The sequence below is a fragment of the Lepidochelys kempii genome, chromosome 1 (assembly GCF_965140285.1).
Source record: "Lepidochelys kempii isolate rLepKem1 chromosome 1, rLepKem1.hap1, whole genome shotgun sequence".
Lineage (NCBI taxonomy): Eukaryota > Metazoa > Chordata > Testudines > Cheloniidae > Lepidochelys > Lepidochelys kempii.
Genome location: NC_136380.1, coordinates 142,241,456 through 142,262,889, shown reverse-complemented (window position 1 = coordinate 142,262,889; position 21,434 = coordinate 142,241,456). Strand labels below are relative to the sequence as shown.

At 38.4% G+C, this 21,434-nt stretch overlaps 1 protein-coding gene across 12 annotated transcripts in view; it reads right to left on the bottom strand.

Annotated features, from left to right (window-relative positions):
- Positions 1–21,434, bottom strand: part of CNKSR2 (connector enhancer of kinase suppressor of Ras 2) — a 369,272-nt gene that overhangs the window by 74,170 nt on the left and 273,668 nt on the right. For all 12 annotated transcript variants that reach the window (XR_012160437.1, XR_012160435.1, XR_012160434.1 and 9 more), the window contains 3 exons: positions 19,937–20,010; positions 16,319–16,390; positions 4,623–4,690 (listed from right to left, as the gene is read on the bottom strand). Coding sequence is in view for 9 of the 12 variants with exons in the window: in XM_073357190.2 (XP_073213291.1) it covers positions 4,623–4,690; positions 16,319–16,390; positions 19,937–20,010 (214 nt within the window). In the remaining 3 variants the exon portion in view is untranslated. The remainder of the gene's footprint in view (positions 1–4,622; positions 4,691–16,318; positions 16,391–19,936; positions 20,011–21,434) is intronic.

The following is a 21,434-nucleotide window of genomic DNA, read 5'->3' as shown; positions in this document are numbered from 1 at the left end:
TGAGCATAAATGCACCAGAGTTGTTCATATGCCGAGTTTACAAAGACCAACATTAGGACAATTGCAGAGCGATGTTGGCAGATGTTTTCCAAGAAGCAGACAGATGGAGAAAAATTGCCACCAACAAGGGGGTGCATTTATACCTGCTATCAAGAGGGCAAATTATCAAGCAATAGGATGGCTCCAGGATGATCAAATGCATCCAAAATTACTCTCCCCTTAGGTCTGGGAAGATGGACTGATCACACCAGTTGTGTGTGAAATACCAGGCGCTCCCAAATCAATCCTTCAGCTAATCAAATAGTAGGGTGCAAAGACCAAATCCTCACCACCCTGCAAATGTTTGGCCAGCAGCCTGCCTTCCACGGGGACATGTGAATATGGTGTGGATGAGGATCAATGTGACGTGTCTAGCAGTGGTGCCACAGACAGAGATGACACCGACGATGTCTTTGATAAAGAAATGTTTTCAGTCCTACACAAGGCATGCTTCCCTAGGATTACCCAAGATTAATGTTTTTTTTATGTGCGCAATGCATACCTGTATTAAAGAATAATTCAAAAAGAGTTGAGTTTTAAATATTTGCACAAATATATATCTACATAAATATTCTAGATTTGTCACATTTGGCACCACCGTGTTCGGGAGAAAAAGGGCTTTCAAATGATACCCAATTTGACTAATTTCTGATGACATTATATTATCAAAATTTCCACCAACTGGATGACCTGGAGCTGGGAGCCAGGAGGGCAATGATTCTCCCCTGCCGTGCCACAGAGGGTGACACCATTGAAATTATGATTCGGTAGATTTTTACGAATCAAATGATATCTCCCTTAGCTTTCTATCACTAACCTGCCCACCGAATGAGATTTTACTGCATTATACTCCCGGACTAAGAGTTCAAGATAAAGCACAGATTGTATCTTACATATGCACCATCCCAAACATGTGTGGGCATCATATGTGGGCACCACTCCCTGAGTTTGAACTCCACATTATAATACAAGATGCATGAGAGTGACAATTATTTTGCACACCCACTGACTGCCACGCCAATTTAAGTTGAACAACGTTGCCACTTTCATGTGATGTGCAATTTTGACCACTGGTTATATATCACCACTCAGTTTTTCTCTGTATCAGCACCTGGTATTTAGGCAGTACAGTAGAATAGCTTAGTCTATAGTTTTTTGTTGGTAATTCTACCTTCTTCACCAAATATAGGTCCAAAGAAGTATATTACATGGTTCTAGTCCCCTTTGATATATTGATAAAGAGTGGTTCTTGCTGTAACATAAGCTATTTGATATTTTCAACCTTTTGTTAATTTAAATTTGAAGTTCATACATCACATAGCCCTTACTTACAGATTTTATTGGGTTGATCAATGTACTATCCAATTAAAAATATACTGTACCTAATACCATATTTAAGGGTATAAAAGATATAATAAAAGCTATTCCCTTTTTAAAGGAAAATAAGATCTTACTGTAAACTATTTCCCTTTGGTTTTGGTGTACTTTTAAGTGCTAATAATTTATGGTTGCTTTTATAACAAGCCAGTTTTCCTGGAATGATTTTGTCTGTCTTGATTTGTGACGGGCATGCCGCTGTCCTCATAAAGCAACTGAATATGAATACAGGTATCATGAATCATTAAAACACCAACTTGAAGTAATTATGTCTACACAGAAATCCCCAAGTAATTTCCTTCACGTGATCAGAGGCCTAAGTCTGAGAAAGAGCAAAAAATACAATAAAATAAAAAGTTACAAGCTCTTTGAGTCTTAGTCTCTCTCAAATTACTTCTTAAAAAAAGTGTCTGTATCCAAGTATTTGCATGTGTATTACAGCAAAGCCTGAGGGAGCTGCTTATGGCGAAATGCCTGTCAGCAATTCCATCGCAACCCACGGTTTTTTCTGGCTTATATATTCTGGCTCAAATATTTAGTGTGAGACTAAAACTTAGCAACACAGGATAAAATTTTCTTTAAAAACACCCACCTAGTTGCCGTTTGATTTGTATAAAGCAAAAAATAGAATTTGACCAATGCTTTTGTGCAGTTCACTAGTCAAAATTAAATTTGGCTGACAACCTGCAATTTTGCTGTCTGGAAAGAAATCTGCTGCTGTAGGTGGCGTCTTTTAGATAAAACAAATCAAAAAGACTTCTTGTCATCTTTAAAGGTATCATGACTATTGTAGCAAGAGAACGATTGTTAGTATCAATGTGCTGCCCTAATCCCTAACTGGGATAAATGATTACATTCTAACTACCTAAAATCTGTAAGATACTATTAAACCATTGCCAGGTTTTACTCCACAGATGATAGAATTTCAATGGTGGACATAATCAATGGTTAGAGCACGCTTTGGAAACCTTCTGGATTAATGGTCATAGGTTGAATCAGGGTGTCAATTCAGAAATGTTCATCTTAAATCGAACATCATAAAGTTGAGGACTGCCTATTTTCTACTGGTATGAAAAATAAATATTCCTCTCCCCTATTTTATAACATTGGGAAAAAAGTAATTTGTGTGTCCAAAGATGCCCCTTATCATGTCATTAACATTCACTACATTTAATGTGGAACAATTTTGATATTGATATATAGTATTCTGTGAAGGTTTCACTTGAAGAAAGGGACATTTCCACCAGAACTTCACCCACAATTCAGTGATTTGTGCATCTCTAAAGAACGTGAGATATATTTATGCACAGTAGGTTCAGAACCATTCAATGCTTAATTGAAACAGGTTTGACAATTGCTGTTGAATTGTTTCAATGGTATTAAAAGCCCTTGTTGCAGAAGACTGAACAGAATAGAAATAAAAGACTTTTTGAAAAATCAAGCATGTAGCTGAATAATGGCAGAGCCACCGAATCACAGAAATTTTGGCTTTAGAGTTTCATATACTGCAAAAATGCTTAAAATCATAGATTGTTTTTATTTTGTTAACCTGATGCCTTTAGTAATTAAGGACACTATTCAGAAACAAAACAGCCCTTGTGCTTCCAGTCAAGGGAGGCTCCACGAAGGCACTCAACTGAACTAAAAACCCTATACTCTGGTGAATGATGGATGTGCAATTGCAGCTCCCTCTAGCTACATAGCTCTTGCCCTGCTTAAACGCAAATACACAAACAAATACAGAGGGCATTGTCTACCCCATATGATAAATCAATGCTAGGGAATGATGTTAGAGAGATAACAAGGAACGTTCATGAGAATTGCCAGGGATGTCTTTCTGGAATAAGCGGGAGGAGGGAGTCTCACTGCTGACCTTAATTACCTTGGAAGCCATTTTAAATTTAAATAGTCTGAGGCCTCAATTTTCTTAAAATGTCTACAACACACTGAGGTCTATGACCCTATGATAAGGAGGACACTTGTCTTTCCTTTCTCTGGAGGCCCTTCCTTCCTCAGTCCAACAGAGCTTGATCCCCAACTACTGGAAGTTGTGTGTGCTTTCAGGTTAGTGTTAGCACTTAAAGAGCATTTTAAAATACCAACTAATTAATCATCATGGTGCTCTTGGGAGGAAAGTAAATATTTTAATGTTCCTTTTAACATATGGGGAAATGAAGGTGGAAAGTTTAAATGACTTGGCCAAGGCCACAAGGCAATCAGCATGAGACAGGATTAGAACATGGAAGTTCCTTTTCCTCAGAACTATGTTTAGTCTACTAGAACGTGCTACCTCTCACCCTAGTGAGATGTCCACTCTTGTGCCAGAGATCACACTGGCTGCTCAGCAGAGGCTGAGCATCAAAGCTAACAAGCCAGCACACTGCAAATGCATGTGGGGAAAATACTGGTATTGTAAATCTGCCTTTAATGTAATGTGCTGTTTTAGATAGGTTGGTAGATTTCTATGTCCAACTCTGTCTAGTGGAAATGGCAGAAGTCATAAAACATTAAATTAGCCCTAAAATTAAAGTCTTTAAGGGTAAGCAAATTAAGGCTTTGTCTACACTTAAAAAATAGATCAACCTAGCTATCTCACTCAGGGCTATGAAAAAGTTTGCACCAAACATCATAGACAGGTTGACCTAACTACCGGTGTAGATGCTGTGGGCCTAGGTCTTCAGAAGGATTCTTTTTTGTACCTAACTACCACCTCTTGGAGAGGGGATTAATTACACTGGTGGAAAAAGCCCTTCTGTCAAAGTAGGAAGCATCTACACACTATGGCTCGACAGTGGCACAGGTGCAATGCCATAACTGTGCCACTGTAGTGCAGATATACCCTAAGTCAACAGTCTTTAGAAGAAAATTTCTTTCCTGTGAACTCAAGCTTCAATCTTGTTGAAAGGATTTTGCTTGTGAGTGAAGAAAAACAAACAACTCCCCAGCAGCTCTGAAACGCATTTATGAATTTTTCTTAGATGATGGGAATGGGACCTGGGACACACAGAAAAATATGAAGAATAAGTCAGCCAAGAAAGGGAGCTAGGGTTGGCAAATTTGGTTGGACGTATTCCTGGAGGTTTCATCACAGGACATAATCATTAATTAAAGATTAATCTGTAATTCCTGGAGACTCCAGGACAATCCTGGAGGGCTGGCAACCCTAAGGGGAGCTAAATGAAGTAAACAAAATAATACCACTGTACCTTGTTCTTGTTTGATCCTCTCTCTTTCTGCACAGCCAGCAGCAAGCATGTTAATTCTGTTTAGCCATCTGAAATAATATTTTTAAAAAAAGCAGTGATACTAATACAACATGTTAATTTTTTGGGCTTTGCTACTTTTAAAAGGTTATAAGCCATCTGAAAGAGATACATGACAATGATATTTTATATATAAAGCAGCTGATTTCTTTGATATTTCTATTCATAGTGTCTTCAAAGAGCTATAATTTTGCTGTTGAACAATTGTTTCCGAACCAAAGTTTCTGTTTCAAAAAGAAAACCTTTAGTGAAGATGTCAAACTTCTATAAAATAAAGACTTTTGCGATAATCAAAGCCCTATTAAATCTGGTGCTCACAGATGTGTCACCCTACCGATACTCCCGCTGTTCTGATTTCTCAAGAACAAACACTGTTTTACAGAGATTTAAGCAACACTTTAAGGCCTGATTTGGCATCCTAGCAGGGGAAAAAGATCAAACCCAGTAGTCAAAAGAACAGGTTCACTTCTGAACAGACAAAGGGGTTTAATTATGCCATTATGTGTTGTAAAGTTTACCTATAGTGCATAGTATAAAGAGATGGAAGCACACCAGAACCTGTTTTTTGTGTGTTGGGGAAGCAGAGGGAGGGAAAGGCAGTTGCATCAAAACAGAATTCACATTGAAAGTTCTAACTTCTACTTAGATCCGAAAAAACACATCCATAAACTGCATGAATTAAAAAAAAAGCACCTATATTCTTTTATTCTAGTAATGAATTCAACTGCCTGTAGCAATGCACTGCTTCAACCTCCCGTCATCCCCCCACGGGGCCCTCAGTGTGTTCATTATCCAACTGCTCACACTACATCAACTCCTCCATCACTGAGGCTTTAAACCAACATGACAACCTCCCATAGGTAAATCTGGAATTATTTCTCAAAAAAATTCCATTGCCAGGGTCATAGAACCCTTGCTTGCCAAGCTAATGAACAGCATTTTTAATGCTTAAATATCCAACAAAATGAGAGGGACCACCACTCTGTTCTTACTTGAAAAATGTATTCTGCTAATATTCCTGTTTCAGAGCCTGCTATGCCTCCTTTGCACACTCGAGATAAGGAAATAGAATATTTTCTTGACAAGTGAGGGACAGCATCTTTTGCAACTGTTTCCAAATAACAGTTTCCAAGGCATTTCAGTGGATGTTAACCATACATCAGATCATGATGTGCTGAAGCTCTCCTTCAAAAGGACCACAGCACTGTCCTTTGACAGTTGAAATCATGTACAAGAACCATAAATAACTTTACATTAGGAATAACAGTAGCTAGCTGCGAAGTTACTGTTGCTGTGACTACAGAACATCTCACATGACCCTCTAATTAATGTTATCACGGGGAGGAGAGAAGACAAGTGAATCAGAATAAAAGATTACAAACTTTCAGTTATAATAGTTAATAGCTGCCATACATTTATAAAAATAACTGGAGTCTTAAAGCAAAAACAAACAAACAAACAAAAACCAACTAATTCTGCCCCACAGAACTGTTCATGTCTTAAATTAGAAGAGAGAAGGACCCTTTGCAAAGAACTATCGAAGTGTTACATTAAGTTCCTCACAAAGACCAACCTAAAATATGTTAAAAGCACTGCAGTGAAGCATGACCCATGGTTTTTACTTCAGTTCAGAGTTTACTACTACTAAATGCAGCCAATGTGCACTGAAAAAACAAAAAACAAAACAAATAAAACGAACCCCAAACAAACCCAAACCACCAAACAAACACACACACAACCCAGTGAAACATTTCTGGAAAGGCCTTATGATCTCAGAACACTAGATAATAGAGCTAATAAGGTTTTTCTTTTAGCAAGATCTCATTTTATCCAACATCCAAGAAATAATAAAATCCTCATGGCACTCAATTAAATTAATGTTTAGTTATGTTAATTTGCACTAATGGCTTGGTTACCTTTTGCAAATTACTGGTTTTTGTAAACAATCAAATGGCATAAACTACATTTTAATAGGTAATTTTGTTGTCAGAAAATGCTATTTCCTGAAAAATGCAATCTGACAATCTCATGAAATGTGCATTAACTAACAGAGTTATAGAATAATTTATATAATAGTTATAGAAGAACTAACAGTTAATAATTTACAGTAGCTGACAATCTGTCCAATAATCTGGAATACTATCTAAACCAGACATGCATACAATATGGAATAAATGACTAATCTTTGCAATATGGCCCAATATGGCAGAATGTTCAAGCACCATCTTCTCGTGAGTGGCTTGTAAATTCAGATGCTAAAAGAAGGACTGCATTAACTTCTGAAGCATATTTAATAATGTAATAAATGAAATTGCATGTAACATGGAATCCCCCAGCATAGCTCCTTTAGATATGGTGGGTTTCATAATGAAGATCAGAACATTTTTTAATGTGTGCATAAGCAATGGGTAGAGTGACTAAAGCTGGAAACATATGAGGATGACATGGAATGTCAGGGAAGTTATAAAAACCTTCTAAAGAACAGAAAAGGGATACAATATTACAGCATAAAGATGAAATTCTTTGGGTTGTTAAACCAATAGGAAGATTAGCATTCACTGGTTTTGGAGACCTCACATATGTATGTTGTTATAGTGCAAGAGTTTCCTGTTACTAGTATGAAAAGATATAGTGCAAATATGCTTGAAAAGAATCTGAAAAATTGGTGAGTGCGTTGAAAGACTCAAACCTTGGTTGGTTGGTATACTGTGTCTTGGTAACCAGTGTTTTTTCTGAAGTGCAGGAGGTCAAGATGATACTCAGCACTCACAAAGCGTTTAGGGTGTGCAGCTTTAATTGTTTTGTGAGAATTACAAAAAGTATTTGTTTGCTATAAAGAATAAATACAGTACCACTGATATTAGCAGCCATCTTGTTCTTCAAGAGAAAGTGAAGATAAACAACATATACATCCTTTGTCAACATCAGAAGAAGGGAACTTTGCGACTCACCTCAAAACCTTATAGAATATACGCCCATTTATCTGAAATCCTATTGCCTAAACCTCTGCATTAGTCGAATCCCTTCCTTGTCCCCCAGCATCTGTCTCATGCTGGGGGAGAAGGAAGGGATTTGAATAATGCAGATGTTTGGGTAACACAGCAGAGACCCCCAGCCAGGACTGTAAGGAGGACAAGGCCCCAGACATGGGAGAGGCCACCCTGCTTCTCAGTGGCTTCTGCAGCAGCACAAGAGGCTCTCTGCAGCCCTGCTGGCATGGGAGTGAATGTGCAGGCCATGACAAAGGAGCAACAGAGGGTGCTGCTGCAGGGCCAGTGATATCGGATCCCTGCAGGCAAGAGGTGCGGAGATCGGATGGGGAGGCTGTAGTCTGGGAGGGGCAGAGCAGAGACCCTCCCTACCACCCCAGCCAGAACTGCGAGGAGGAGGACTAAAAGGCCGAATGTCTCCTATTCGCTCTATTATCTAAGCTCCCGATTATCCAAATAAAATCTATGTCCCCCGTGCTATTCGGATAATCAGGACTATACTGTATATAACCGTGGCAGACATCAAAATAATTTTCTGCCTTGCCATATATAAGAGGCAATATAATGTTTCTGGTAAAAGGAAGGTGTCAAATTCTCCCCATCACATGGCTCACAGCTGCAAGATAGGCTCGCTGTATTGCAACCCAGATAGCCCCAAAAATCTAAGTGACACTGGTAACCAGTTGTACTCTAACCAGAATCTAAAGAATTATTATTATTAGACATTTATTGGAGGCTTAAAGAATGGAACCTTAAAGGACTGCTTCCTGGAGCAGCTAGTCCTGCAACCCACAAGAGGAGAGGCAATTCTTGATTTAGTCCTAAGTGGAGCACAGGATCTGGTCCAAAAGGTGAATATCCTAGGTAACAGTGACCCTAATATAATTAAGTTTAACATCTCTGTGTTGGGAAAAACATCACAGCAGGCCAACACTGTAGCATTTAATTTCAGAAAGGGGAACTACACAAAAATGAGGAGGTTAGTGAAACAGAAATTAAAAGGTACAGTGCCAAAAGTGAAATCCCTGCAAGCTGCATGGAAACTTTTTAAAGACACCATAATAGAGGCTCAACTTATATGTGTACCCCAAATTAAAAAATATAGTAAGAGAACCAAAAATGTGCCACCATGGCTAAACAACAAAGTAAAAGAAGCAGTGAGAGGCAAAAAGGCAGCCTTTAAAAAAGTGGAAGTTAAATCCTAGTGAGGAAAATAGAAAGGAGCATAAACTCTGGCAGGTGAAGTGTAAAAATATAATTAGGAAGGCCAAAAAAGAATTTGAAGAACAGCTAGCCAAAGACTCAAAAAGTAATAGCAAACATTTTTTTAAGTACATCAGAAGCGGGAAGCCTGCTAAATAATGAGTGGGGCCACTGGATGATTGAGATGCTAAAAGAGCACTCAAGGACAATAAGGCCATTGCAGAGAAACTAAATGAATTCTTTGCATCCGTCTTCAAAGCTGCGGATGTGAGGGAGATTCCCAAACCTTTTTAGATTTCCCAAAGTCTTTTTAGGTGACAAATCTGAGGAACTGTCCCAGATTGAGGTGTCATTAGAGGAGGTTTTGGAACAAACTGATAAACTAAACAGTAATAAGTCAACAGGACCAGATGGTATTCACCCAAAAGTTATGAAGGAACTCAAATGTGAAATTGCAGAACTATTAACTGTAGTCTGTAACCTATCATTTAAATCAGCTTCTGTACCAAATGACTTGGAGGATAGCTAATGTGACGCCAATTTTTAAAAAGTGCTCCAGAGATGGTCCCGGCAATTACAGGCCAGTAAGTGTTACTTCAGTATCGGGCAAACTGTTTGAAACTATAGTCAAGAACAAAATTGTCAGACACATAGATGAACATAAGTTGTTGTGGAAGAGTCAACATAGTTTCTGTAAAGGGAAATCACGCCTCACCAATCTGTAGAATTCTTTGAGGGGGTAACAAGCATGTGGACAAGGGGGATATAGTGTACTTAGATTTTCAGAAAGCCTTTGACAAGGTCCCTCATCTAAGGCTCTTAAGAAAAGTAACTGGTTAAAAGATAAAAAACAAAGGGTAGGAATAAATGGCCAGTTTTCAGAATGGGAAGAAGTAAATAGTGGTGTCCCCCAGGGGTCTGTACCGGGACCAGTCCTATTCAACATATTCATAAATGATCTGGAAAAAGGGGTAAATAGTGAGGTGGCAAATACTGCAGATGATACAAAACTACTCAAGAAAGTTAAGTCCCAGACAGACTGTGAAGAGCTACAAAAGGATCTCTCAAAACTTGGTGACTGGGCAACAAAATGGCAGATGAAATTCAATGTTGACAACTGCAAAGTAATGCTCATTAGAAAACATAATCCCAACTATACATATAAAATGATGGGGTCTAAATTAGCTGTTATGACTCAAGAAACAGATCTTGGAGTCACTGTGGTTAGTTCTTTGAAAATATTCACTCAATGTGCAGTGGCAGTCAAAAAAGCGAACAGAATGTTGGGAATCATAAAGAAAGGAATAGATAATAAGGCAGAAAATATCATATTGCCTCTATATAAATCCAGGGTATGCCCACATCTTGAATACTGTGTGCAGATGTGGTTGCCCCGTGATGTTATTGACATGAACTGTGACTGTATAGATCATTGTTACAACCAAGGTCCTATAGTCGCACCAAATCTTGTACAAAGGAGGTCAAGGAAGGTGTCTATAGAAAGGTTGTAATTTGCTGGTTATGATTATGCTGTTTGTATGTGTGTATCATTTTTGTATTTGAAGCTATGAATATTGGCTATGTACTTGTATCTTAATGTGTTTGATTCTAAATAGACTCAGTGAAGCATTTGGTCAGCTTCTTGCGAAAGGACTATTCTCAGTAAGTGCCCAATCAAGAAACACTTGACTAACAATGGACTTTGGGAAACGCCAATCCACATCTGAGCTTTCCTGGGAATGTTCAAACTAAAATGTAAACAATGCTGTCCGCCTGCAAAATACTGAATCATTCATGGACATGTGACTTGCCCAGGTGGCTACAAACACCATCTTGTTGCTGTGATTTTGCACAGAAGAAAAAGGGGTTTCTGCCCACAAGAGAGAATATAAAAGGCCCTGGAAACCCCTCCATTTGGTCTTCAGCTGTCTCAAGAGATGGTCTCTCTACCCCAAAGAGATGCCTGAAAAAAACTGGAACAAAGGTCTGTAACTACGGGGTGTGAGTGATTGCTGGACCAAGGCTATAAGCCACAAGGTTGGTCTGAAAAGGATTGGATCCAGACTAGGAAGGAGTCTAGTCTGTGAAAGAAGCTTATTGGAACATCTCTGAGGGTGAGATTTACCTGTAGTCAGTTTCCTACTGTATTAGGCTTAGATTTGCATGTTTTGTTTTATTTTGCTTGGTAACTTACTTTGTTTTGTCTGTTATTACTTGCAGCCACTTAAATCCTACTTTTTATACTTAATAAAATCACTTTTGCTTATTAATTAATACCTGGGGGAGCAAACAGCTGTGCATATCTCTCTATCAGTGTTATAGAGGCCAGATAATTTATGAGTTTACCCTGTATAAGCTTTACACAGAGTAAAACAGATTTATTTGGGGTTTGGATCCCATTGGGAGCTGGGTGTCTGGGTGCTAGAGACATGAGCACTTCTTAAGCTATTTTCAGTTAAGTCTGCAGCTTTGGGTCATGTGGTTCAGACCCTGGGTCTGTGTTGGAGCAGACTGGCGTGTCTGACTCAACAGGGCAGGGTTTTGGAGACCCAAACCGGCAGATAAAACGGGCTCAGAGGTAGTCTCAGCACATCAGGTGACAGTCCCAAGGGGGTTTCTGTGACCAAACCCATCACAGCCCCACCTCAAAAAAGATACACTGCAATTGGAAAAGTTCAGAAAAGGGCAACAAAAATGATTAGGGGTATAGAATGGTTTCTGTATGAGGAGAGATTAATAAGACTGGAACTTTTCAGCTTGGAAAAGAGATGACTAAGGGGGAATATGACTGAGGTCTATAAAATCATGAATGGTGTGGAGAAAGTATATAAGAAAGCGTTATTTACTCCTCATAACACAAGAACTAGGGTCACCAAATGAAATTAACAGGCAGCAGGTTTAAAAGAAACAAAAGGAAATATTTTTTAACACAATGCATAGTCAACCTACGGAACTCTTTGCCAGAGGATATTGTGAAGGCCAAGACTATAACAGGCTTCAAAAAAGAACTAGATAAATTCATGGAGTATAGGTCTATCAATGGCTATTAGCCAGGATGGGCAGAGATGGTGTCCCTAGACTCTGTTTGAAGCTAGGAATGAGCAACAGGGAATGGATCACTTGATTACCACCTGTTCTGTTCATTCCCTCAGGGGCACCTGGCATTGGCCACTGTCAGAAGACAGGATACTGGGCTAGATGAACCTTTGGTCTGACCCAGTATGGCTGTTCTTATGTTCTAAGTCTTTGTTCTCATGGTATCAGACTGAAATTAGACTTGTGCCTTTGTTTCGGTTCACAGAAGGGTGTCTTTAGAAAGGAGATGCTTATAAATATCAATACTCTGCCTATTCACAAAAATGGAGATGGTTGAATGGAGACACAGTGGGATGAGCAAATAGGTTCTCTGAACACTCTCCCACTGCAGGTTTATTGTCTCTATGTCTCCCAGCTCAGAAAATGGGATTTTAATGTTGATGGCACTGATCATTTTGAAAAGCAGATATGTTTTAGAAAGGGAATGGTAAATTCCAAGCTTGCCAGCCTTGGAAAGACAGTGTCCCTTTAACTAAGGGATGAGGTTAGGAAATACACATTCACTGTACCAAATAGCAGAACAATGATCACAAAACACAGAAGTTTCCAGCATTACATGGAAATCTAGGCCTCATAAAATCAACATGATCATCTGAACAGTAACAAGACTATATAGTCTAAAATGCATACATATCATAGGTATGTATGTGCGCACACACATATATAGTTCCTATATTCTGTATACATAAGTACAATGAAATAACGAATAATTATTTTTATTAATAATTATTGAAGGAATTTAAATACCGGAAAACACATTTCCCTCTCAATGAGGCTATGCTTTTAGTAGATTCCTGCCCTTCTCTTCTGCCTCCAGTAACAAGGTACAAACAGTGCTGAAAGGACTGCATAATGAAAGTGGTTGTCAGAAACCCAACAATAAAAATGAACAGAAAATGATGGAACCATTTTGTGTAATCAAAATGGTTCATAACATTTTAATATTGTTGTGACACATGGCTAGAAAGGGTTAAACATCTTGCAAACTAAATGACCCTCAAAAGACATATGGGGAGATAATGTTTGTGTTTTTACATGTATGTGAGTAGGGTTAACAATGTAATCAACAGTCCCCGTCTATGCTGTATTCTGATAATTCAGAGATCAAAAGAACATCCTAGCATTTAAATGAATTGTAACCCGGGATATCTTGGTATTCATCTCTCTTTGAAATGTAAGGTGAATGAGGGAGGAACAAGCAAATAGCCTTACGTTAATTCGTATAGCTAAGTACCGGTGATGGACCTCCTTCAAAGTCATCCTGATTACCTTTTGTTCCCTGAGAAACTCCAACTTGTCAAAAGACATGAAATTGTATAAAAGATCCTTGGGTCCTGATTCTGTCATCTCAGATCTGCTTTGGCTTCATCAGGGGAAGTTTGAGTCACAAGACTGAGGTCCCAGTTATGCTGGTATGCCCTGAATATGAGATCTGGACATTGGACTATAACTTATGAACTATTTCTGAAAGAACTCTTTGCAATTACAAAGCTCACCATCTATGCTATGAATCCGAACCTCAATGAACTGAATGAATGTCTGTATGTATATTGGTCTTTTAACCATACTCTCTCTTTTGTTTTTTAATAAATTTTAGTTTAGTTAATAAGAATTAGCTGTAGCATATATTTGGGTAAGATCTGAAACATTCATTAACCTGGGAGGTAATGTGTCCGATCCTTTGGGATTGGTAGAACCTTTCCTTTTATATGATGAAATAAGATGTACAGAAATTTTCATCATATTTGACATGGGTACATGGATGGAGGCCTGAGGCTGGATCACTTTAAGGGAACTGTTATTTGGCATGGTGAATCTAAGTACTGGAATATCCACCAGCTTTATGGGGATTGTCTGCCCCAATCTTTGCAGTTCGCCCTAACTGAGTGACCATAGCTGGCTCCCACTGGGACCCTGGTCACAACCATCTATTTTTAAAGTTTGAGTGAATATATGTAAGGCTGGAGTAGGATGTAACAAGTGCTCTTAAATACTTTGTTATGCTGTCTCTGAACTTAAAGGATTTATTCTTTAGTAATCACCTTTTAAAAAAAAAAGGTTAATTGTGTGAAGTCAGTGTTTTTGGAAATGAACCAGAGCTTGGGACTAGGGGTAATTATTTTTTGATACTTTAAAAAAGAGCAATTTTACTACCACAGGGCCAGATTCTGATCTCAGTTGTATTTGGTGGAGTAGGGCCACTACTTCAGATTTTGGTCCAGTGTGTGTGTGTGTTTGTTTATTTATTTAATTTGTGACCTGCTAAGAACTCATTCCAAAATGGCAAAATGTAAGTCATGATGTAGGGTTAAAAAAAATCAAATTAACTGTGATTAGCCACAGACCCATTTAAACATTTTTCCAAGTACTGGTGTGTACTTTCTGTTTATTGCACAGTTATGTATTTTTACCCCCCCCAAAACCTGGCATATTTTCATACCAAGTGTTGATCTACTGATAGAGATTTTACTTATGTTTAATACTCATGGTATTTTCAGTGTGGTCAGGATTTCATTAGTCCTGAGGGTATTTTGTTCAGTGCATAGTAAAGTGCATTATTAGTGGCTAGCCTGATGGAATTACGTAACACAATGATGAGCAAAAGCAAAGTCTTACAAACAAATTTTGAAAATGAGACTTAGGTGCTTTTGCAAATTTTACCCTATATCCATTTTAAGTAAAAGTAAACATAAATGTAAAACTTTAATCTATTTTCTGGTCAACAGATCTCAGAAAGAAATGAAAGTTTCCAGAAACTGACTGTTACCTAAAAGCAGTTAGAGATGGTAAATATAGGTATCATCATTCTTATCACTGCTAAGGTATTTTATTAATAAGTTATATGGACTGTGTAAGGTTGTCTTTTTTCTTTGTTTTAAAAGCACATTCACCATTTCACTGATTAATGGAGTCTGCAAGCACGAGCCCACAGGAACAGGATAACCAATTTAAGATGGGAAACTTTAATTAGGTTCTTTTACCATATAATGAAAGACACATAAATATATTTTTTCAAAATAAATGTAACCCATTTTATGCTGGGAAAAATAAAAAATGCTGTAGCAAACACCTGAACAGACAGGGGTTACCAGAGTTTGTATAAAGTTCACCTAGATGAGTTAAAAGTGATTTTGCTAAAGTTTTGTTGAAAATTAAAGCATTTTTAATAAGATCACAAAACTGGACTAAGGAACAGACAGCTCTACTCTGCAAGGTGCTAAGGGTGAAATCCTGGGCTCACTGAAGTCAATGGGAGTTTCGCCACTGATTTCAACAGAACCAGGATCTCACCCTAAGTGCCTTCTATGTGAAATTCACACCGTGTAGAGGTGTGCACACAGGCCCTCAAAACTGGGTTTAAGTTGAATAAGCCTTGTACTGGCCCTCTGCACCGGGATGAATTTAGCCAGTTACACTCCCACTTGAGGACACTTGAGCATCCTTGATGGATTGGGCCCAAAAGCACCACTCTCAGAAACATCATTACCTGCTGTTTTTCCTGAAGAACCCACCCTGCAGAGTTCATGTTTCTTCAGCCATAGTGGAAAAGCACAGTGGAGAGCACAACCACTATCATCATAGCTCAAAGAAACATTGACCTCTAACGCCTGATTTTACTTCCTTGCTACCTCCTTCTGGGCAGAAATTTATTATGATTAGTTCCACCACAAGGGTGATAATAGATGTGTGTTTGTTTTTGACATGTTATGGACGTGTTTCAACAAAATTGGAGGTCATTTTTGCATAAAATTAATATTAAAAATATCTTCTTTCTCCTTAATGCTGCTTTTCCTGGTGAGGGTCGTGGCGGCAGCATGGAGAGTAGTGAGGACCAGACCCCCTTTTCTTCCGCAAGATTCCAGCTCCTCCTGGAGGATTCCCCAGTGTGTCCTGGGTAGGCCTGGGGGCCTCTTCCCCATGGGACGTGCCCGATAGAGTTCCAACGGAAGCCTCCTAGGGGGCATCCTTATCAGGTGCCCGAACCACCTCAACTGGCTCCTCTTGATCCAGAGGAGAAGAAGCTCTACTCCGAGGCCCTCCCAAATAGTCAAGCTCCTCATCCTGTCTTGGAGATTAAGCCCAGCCACCCTGCGGGGAAACCTCATTTCTACGGCTTGTACCCATGATCTTATCCTTTCGGTCATTACCCAAAGTTCATGACCATAAGTGAGGATGGGGATTAAAAACATATTTTTCTCAAAAAATTAAGATGCTCTTTTGCACTCATCCATCTAAAACTTAACCTTTAATGAAAACAAATATATGACATGTTATCATTGGCTTCAGAGGAAAGCACTGTATTCAGAGATGGTTCCCTATATGATTTTATACTTTATTAGGCTTGATTACCTGTTCATGTCATCTAGATGTTCAGCAGCAAAGTAAAAGCTTTTGATCTTAGGATGGCAGGCTTTGAATGCACTGTTGGAAAGAAAAAAGTCAAAACATAACGTGCAAAAATAATAATTATACAAAACATCTTTTTCAAAAATAAAGGTAATTAGAAATCCAAATTACTTAATGAAATGAGACTGTGTTTAATTTTCTTTCAGGTTGGTTAAGCATGTGTGTGTTTTTTTAATTCAGCCTTATAACTTTTGGAATCCATCCAGCTGTCACTGATTAAAAGGCTTTATTGACCATCTATCTTTAAATAACATCTGCATTCAAACATGCACAAAGACAGTTCAACAGCTATTAACATGATAGATGTTACATCTGGATAAGATGAAGCAGTTAAAATAGTTTATACAACAGGCAATTGTGTTTATGTGGGTGGAGGTGTCAAAAGAGTTTCTGAACAGAAAAATGACTGAACAGTTTATTTGATATAACAGAAAAGCTCTCATTCCTCTGACTTTTCACAACACAGTGCCCTTGGCATCACCTTCAGCACTAACGACTGGGAGTCAAATAGAAAAATGTGATGTGCGGATTGATTTTTGACAAGCTGTTGTAATCCAACGGGGTGTTTACGAGGTCATCTAGCATGATGGGTAATGGCATGTCATCTTTCCCACCCACCAAAGTAATCAACATGAGTTGTCACTGCAGCTCAATACTTCATCTATTTACTGCAAACAATTTGTTAAAACAAAAAGTGTGCAGAGAATTTTCTACAAATACAGAAAGCTGTAGTGAAGCACTTGGAGATGTAGATATGAAAACTATTCTATGAAAGCTAATTATTAGTAATGTACAATATAGAAATAGTTTTTAAAACTAATGGCCTCCCAAAGATTGCTTTAAAATAGCATCAAAACACAGAGCAAAGTCAAAGAAAACAAAACAAAGAGTATGGTATATTAAGTGCATTGTCCTTGTTTTCAAGGGAGATCAATTAGATAGACAATTGTTCTTTTCTCTGACTATATGCCGAGGTATTAGAAGAAAGAAAGGCATTGTCAGGGAAGGAAATCTGTAAATGTTAAACAAAAAGGATTCCTCTACACATCAGTGCACAGCATAATATTACACAAGCGAGAACAGATGTTGAGCAGCATCTGCTCTGTTTAAAAAGATATAATCAAGTTGTTGAGACCCAAAACTTGACTTATCTTAAAATTGTTATAACATCTGTCATCTGGATTCTAAATATCTTTTTTTTTATCTGCCACTCAAGTGGATGTTTTTTATTAATCATATTTGTGTGCTCTGCTACTCAGTCGACAGGACTCAGAGTGAGACAATAATTTAAATGAAGTGCAGTTTTCAGAGATGAACTGACATCATCAATGACGCTGCTTCACTAACAAGAAAATAAATGAAGCAGAGCCACATTGCATTTAATCTGTGGAAAAACACAGAGCAATGACTGAACACTGAAACTCCCAAAACCACAGGTGGAAGTTTTTTCATTTTTTAACCCTTTTTAAAGACTATTACACAGAACAGTTTATTTTAAAGAGCATTGTAAACTAATGGTAACAACATTAGTATCCTTTTTAAAGGGGCATGTAAGTCATCATGACAAGCTTTAATCTCTAAACAGCTTATCTGGTACAGTTTTCATGGTTTCAAAAGCACTCTTTGAAAAACTTGAAAGTGACACATGTGCTAAAATACAGAGGTCTGCTGAAAGAATTACAATGGTGCCAGGTGAGCTTTACACAAAAGAGCCAAACCACACACTTGCCTGTAACAGAGCAATGCACAGAGATTTCAGTGGTAAGAATGAAAATGTGTGAACGCAGGTGCACAGCAAGATAGATACGTATGTATGCCAAAGATATATAATTAACTAAGGACAAAAGTAATAAATTGGTTAGTCTCTAAGGTGCCACAAGTACTCCTTTTCTTTTTGTGGATACAGACTATCACGGCTGGTACTCTGAATCCCGAGCTACAGTAAATCAGCGTAGCTTCATTAACTTCACTGGAGCTATATTGTGTTATCCCTGCTCAAGAGGCAGCCCACAATGTCAGCAGATGGTTGAAACTTAGAAAACTCTCCTAGTTAGTTTTGAATAAAATAAGGCTTGTGTCTGGCCATGGATTTGGCAACATGTCTCCTAAAGATCTTTTCACTTACTTTGTATTTAAAACACTTGGTTGAGAGCCATAATAAATCGCGAGTTAGCTTTTTTCAAACACATTGCTATTTATTTTAAAACAATGACACAAATTATACAGATACAAATTAACTACGGAAAAGCAAAAAGCTCTTAAAATAAAGCCATGTACAGCTACTGTACAGCTAAGCATTTTTTTTTTTAGCAAAACTTTTTATTTCAAACATAGAATCCCACAGCGGCAAAGGGATTTAGTGGATGTAAATAACTGACTTAGAAAAAGAACAGGCCTCCTTTTACCCCTCTCTTCTTTTTTTGTGTTACCTCTGTAATATTTCACCTCCTCCATCTCTCAGCGCTTGCTTTTTAAAAAGGTTTCAGAGTAACAGCTGTGTTAGTCTGTATTCGTAAAAAGAAAAGGAGTACTTGTGGCACCTTAGAGACTAACCAATTTATTTGAGCATAAGCTTTCATGAGCTACAGCTCACTTCATCGGATGCATGCTGTGGAAAGTGTAGAAGATCTTATTATATACACACAAAAAGCATGAAAAAATACCTCCTCCCACCCCACTCTCCTGCTGGTAATAGCTTATCTAAAGTGATCACTCTCCTTACAATGTGTATGATAATCAAGTTGGGCCATTTCCAGCACAAATCCAGGTTTTCTCAGCCCTCCCCCACACACAAACTCACTCTCCTGCTGGTAATAGCTTATCTATTAGTAAGGAGAGTGGTCACTTTAGATAAAGCTATTACCAGCAGGAGAGTGAGTTGGGGGGGGGAGGTTTGAGAAAACCTGGATTTGTGCTGGAAATGGCCCAACTTGGTTATCATACACATTGTAAGGAGAGTGATCACTTTAGATAAGCTATTACCAGCAGGAGAGTGGGGTGGGAGGAGGTATTTTTTCATGCTTTTTGTGTGTATATAATAAGATCTTCTACACTTTCCACAACATGCATCCGATGAAGTGAGCTGTAGCTCATGAAAGCTTATGCTCAAATAAATTGGTTAGTCTCTAAGGTGCCACAAGTACTCCTTTTCTTTTTAAAAAGGCTTATTTGTGTTTGTTAACTCATTAAATCTGTCCCTCCACAAAACAAAAAAGAGGGACAATGAAAGTGAAGCTGGGGAGCAGGGTGAGAAGGAGCTAAGCATTCCTATTAGTTTTAATTAATTTTGCTGATGGTTGAAAATTGTATGGCTTTTGCAACAGACTCATTGTGTCCTTGGGTGGGACCCTCAAAGCACATGCACATCCCCTTGCCTCCCCCCTCAGCACAGGAATATTGACTGTTTACCATGATTTGTGTTATGCAACCAAATCACGTTACAATGATTTCCATTCTAATTTGACTATCATAAACAAGGAAACTTTCACTCCTTGAAAGCAAGAGATTGCTTTTTCCGCCTTTTCTTTTGTTATTGCACTGTATGATTTTAAACACACTTACTATTTCTTGCGGCACTCGCTGGCTCTATCAATTTTAAATTCAGGTAGACTGATGAATCCCTCTGCTTTTTCATCCTATGAAGACAGTTCTATATGTTACTCAAGTTAATGAGGCTTAAGACGAAAGTCCATTAAAACTTAAACATAAACAAAGAGAGAGTTTTACTTACTTTCCTACATACGGCATATTATTGTACTCCTGGCAAATCAATGGGAGTATTGCCAGAGTGGGAGGTCATGGACCTTAGTCTAGAACAGGGGTCGGCAACCTTTCAGAAGTGGTATGCCACGTCTTCATTTATTTACTCTAATTTAAGGTTTCGCGTGCCAGCAGCGGGGCCCCCAGGTGGGGGCCCATGCTGGGCGCAAAGCCTGGAGGTACTACAGCACCCCCTGCTCCCCTACTTCCCACATGTATGGAGACCCACTGGCACTCTGCATTGCCCTCCTGTGGTTCGGCAAATTTTCTGGTTCAGCACCGGTCAGGTCCCAAGGGTGCCGGACTAGAGAGGTTCAACCTGTAATTTACTATGAGAACAAAACAACCCCACAGTAATGTAAATCAACCCAATTTTAAAATACAAATGTGTAGTGTTTGCCATCTTTACACGATGTTGCAGCTAAGATGAATGATCTCTCTCCAGTTATTCTTATATCTTATCAGTTACACTGACAGAGGGGGAATCTTGGCCTCTTTCCCTCCTCCTCTAAAGACTTGGTAATTGTGAATAGCTTTACTGGACTTTGACCTGTCCTTAACTTTTCACAACTTAAAAGCACAGCATTTGTTTTAGGACACCAATACATCAGCCCCACAGGCTGTGTTATACTGCTGTTTATAACTGTGAATTATTAACATCACTAACATAGAATCATGAAATTGAGACTAGAGAAAACAGATATATGTTAAAGTAATGAATCCACATAATTTCGTGCTCTTCCCTTTCTATTTTTTTAAAAAAATGTATCTATCAATCACTTTGTTCTTTGTCACATATTTAGTCCTTGGAAGGCTGAGAGATATACCTTTATTTGAATCCACGTACCAGGCAATTAACATTCCACTACTGTTTTTGGTAACCTCTGCTCTTATTGTTCATGCAAAGAACTCTTACATTCTCTGACACCCGTGACAACTATCTTTGCCTTTGACAATTTTAGTCTTCATTTCATCTATGCTTTTGATTTTCACCACCTAACTCAAATATGTGTTCTTCCAGCCTACGTAAAGGACTTTCCATTTGTTTCTGCGTATGCTTAGGTTTCCCATTTATAGTCACATTGTCATAGCAACTTGTTTTTCATTTTTAATGCTTGGACTGCTTGTCAATTTATTTGTCTAGATTTTGGTATTGCTCTACTTCTCAGAGAACACTATCTACCACTTTTAAACATTTTTCACTGTATTGCTCCAGCTTCATAGATTTTCTCTGTCATTGCTCCCATTAAATTATATTAGATATTCACAACCTCTCCAAAAAGGGGAAAAATACATAAGG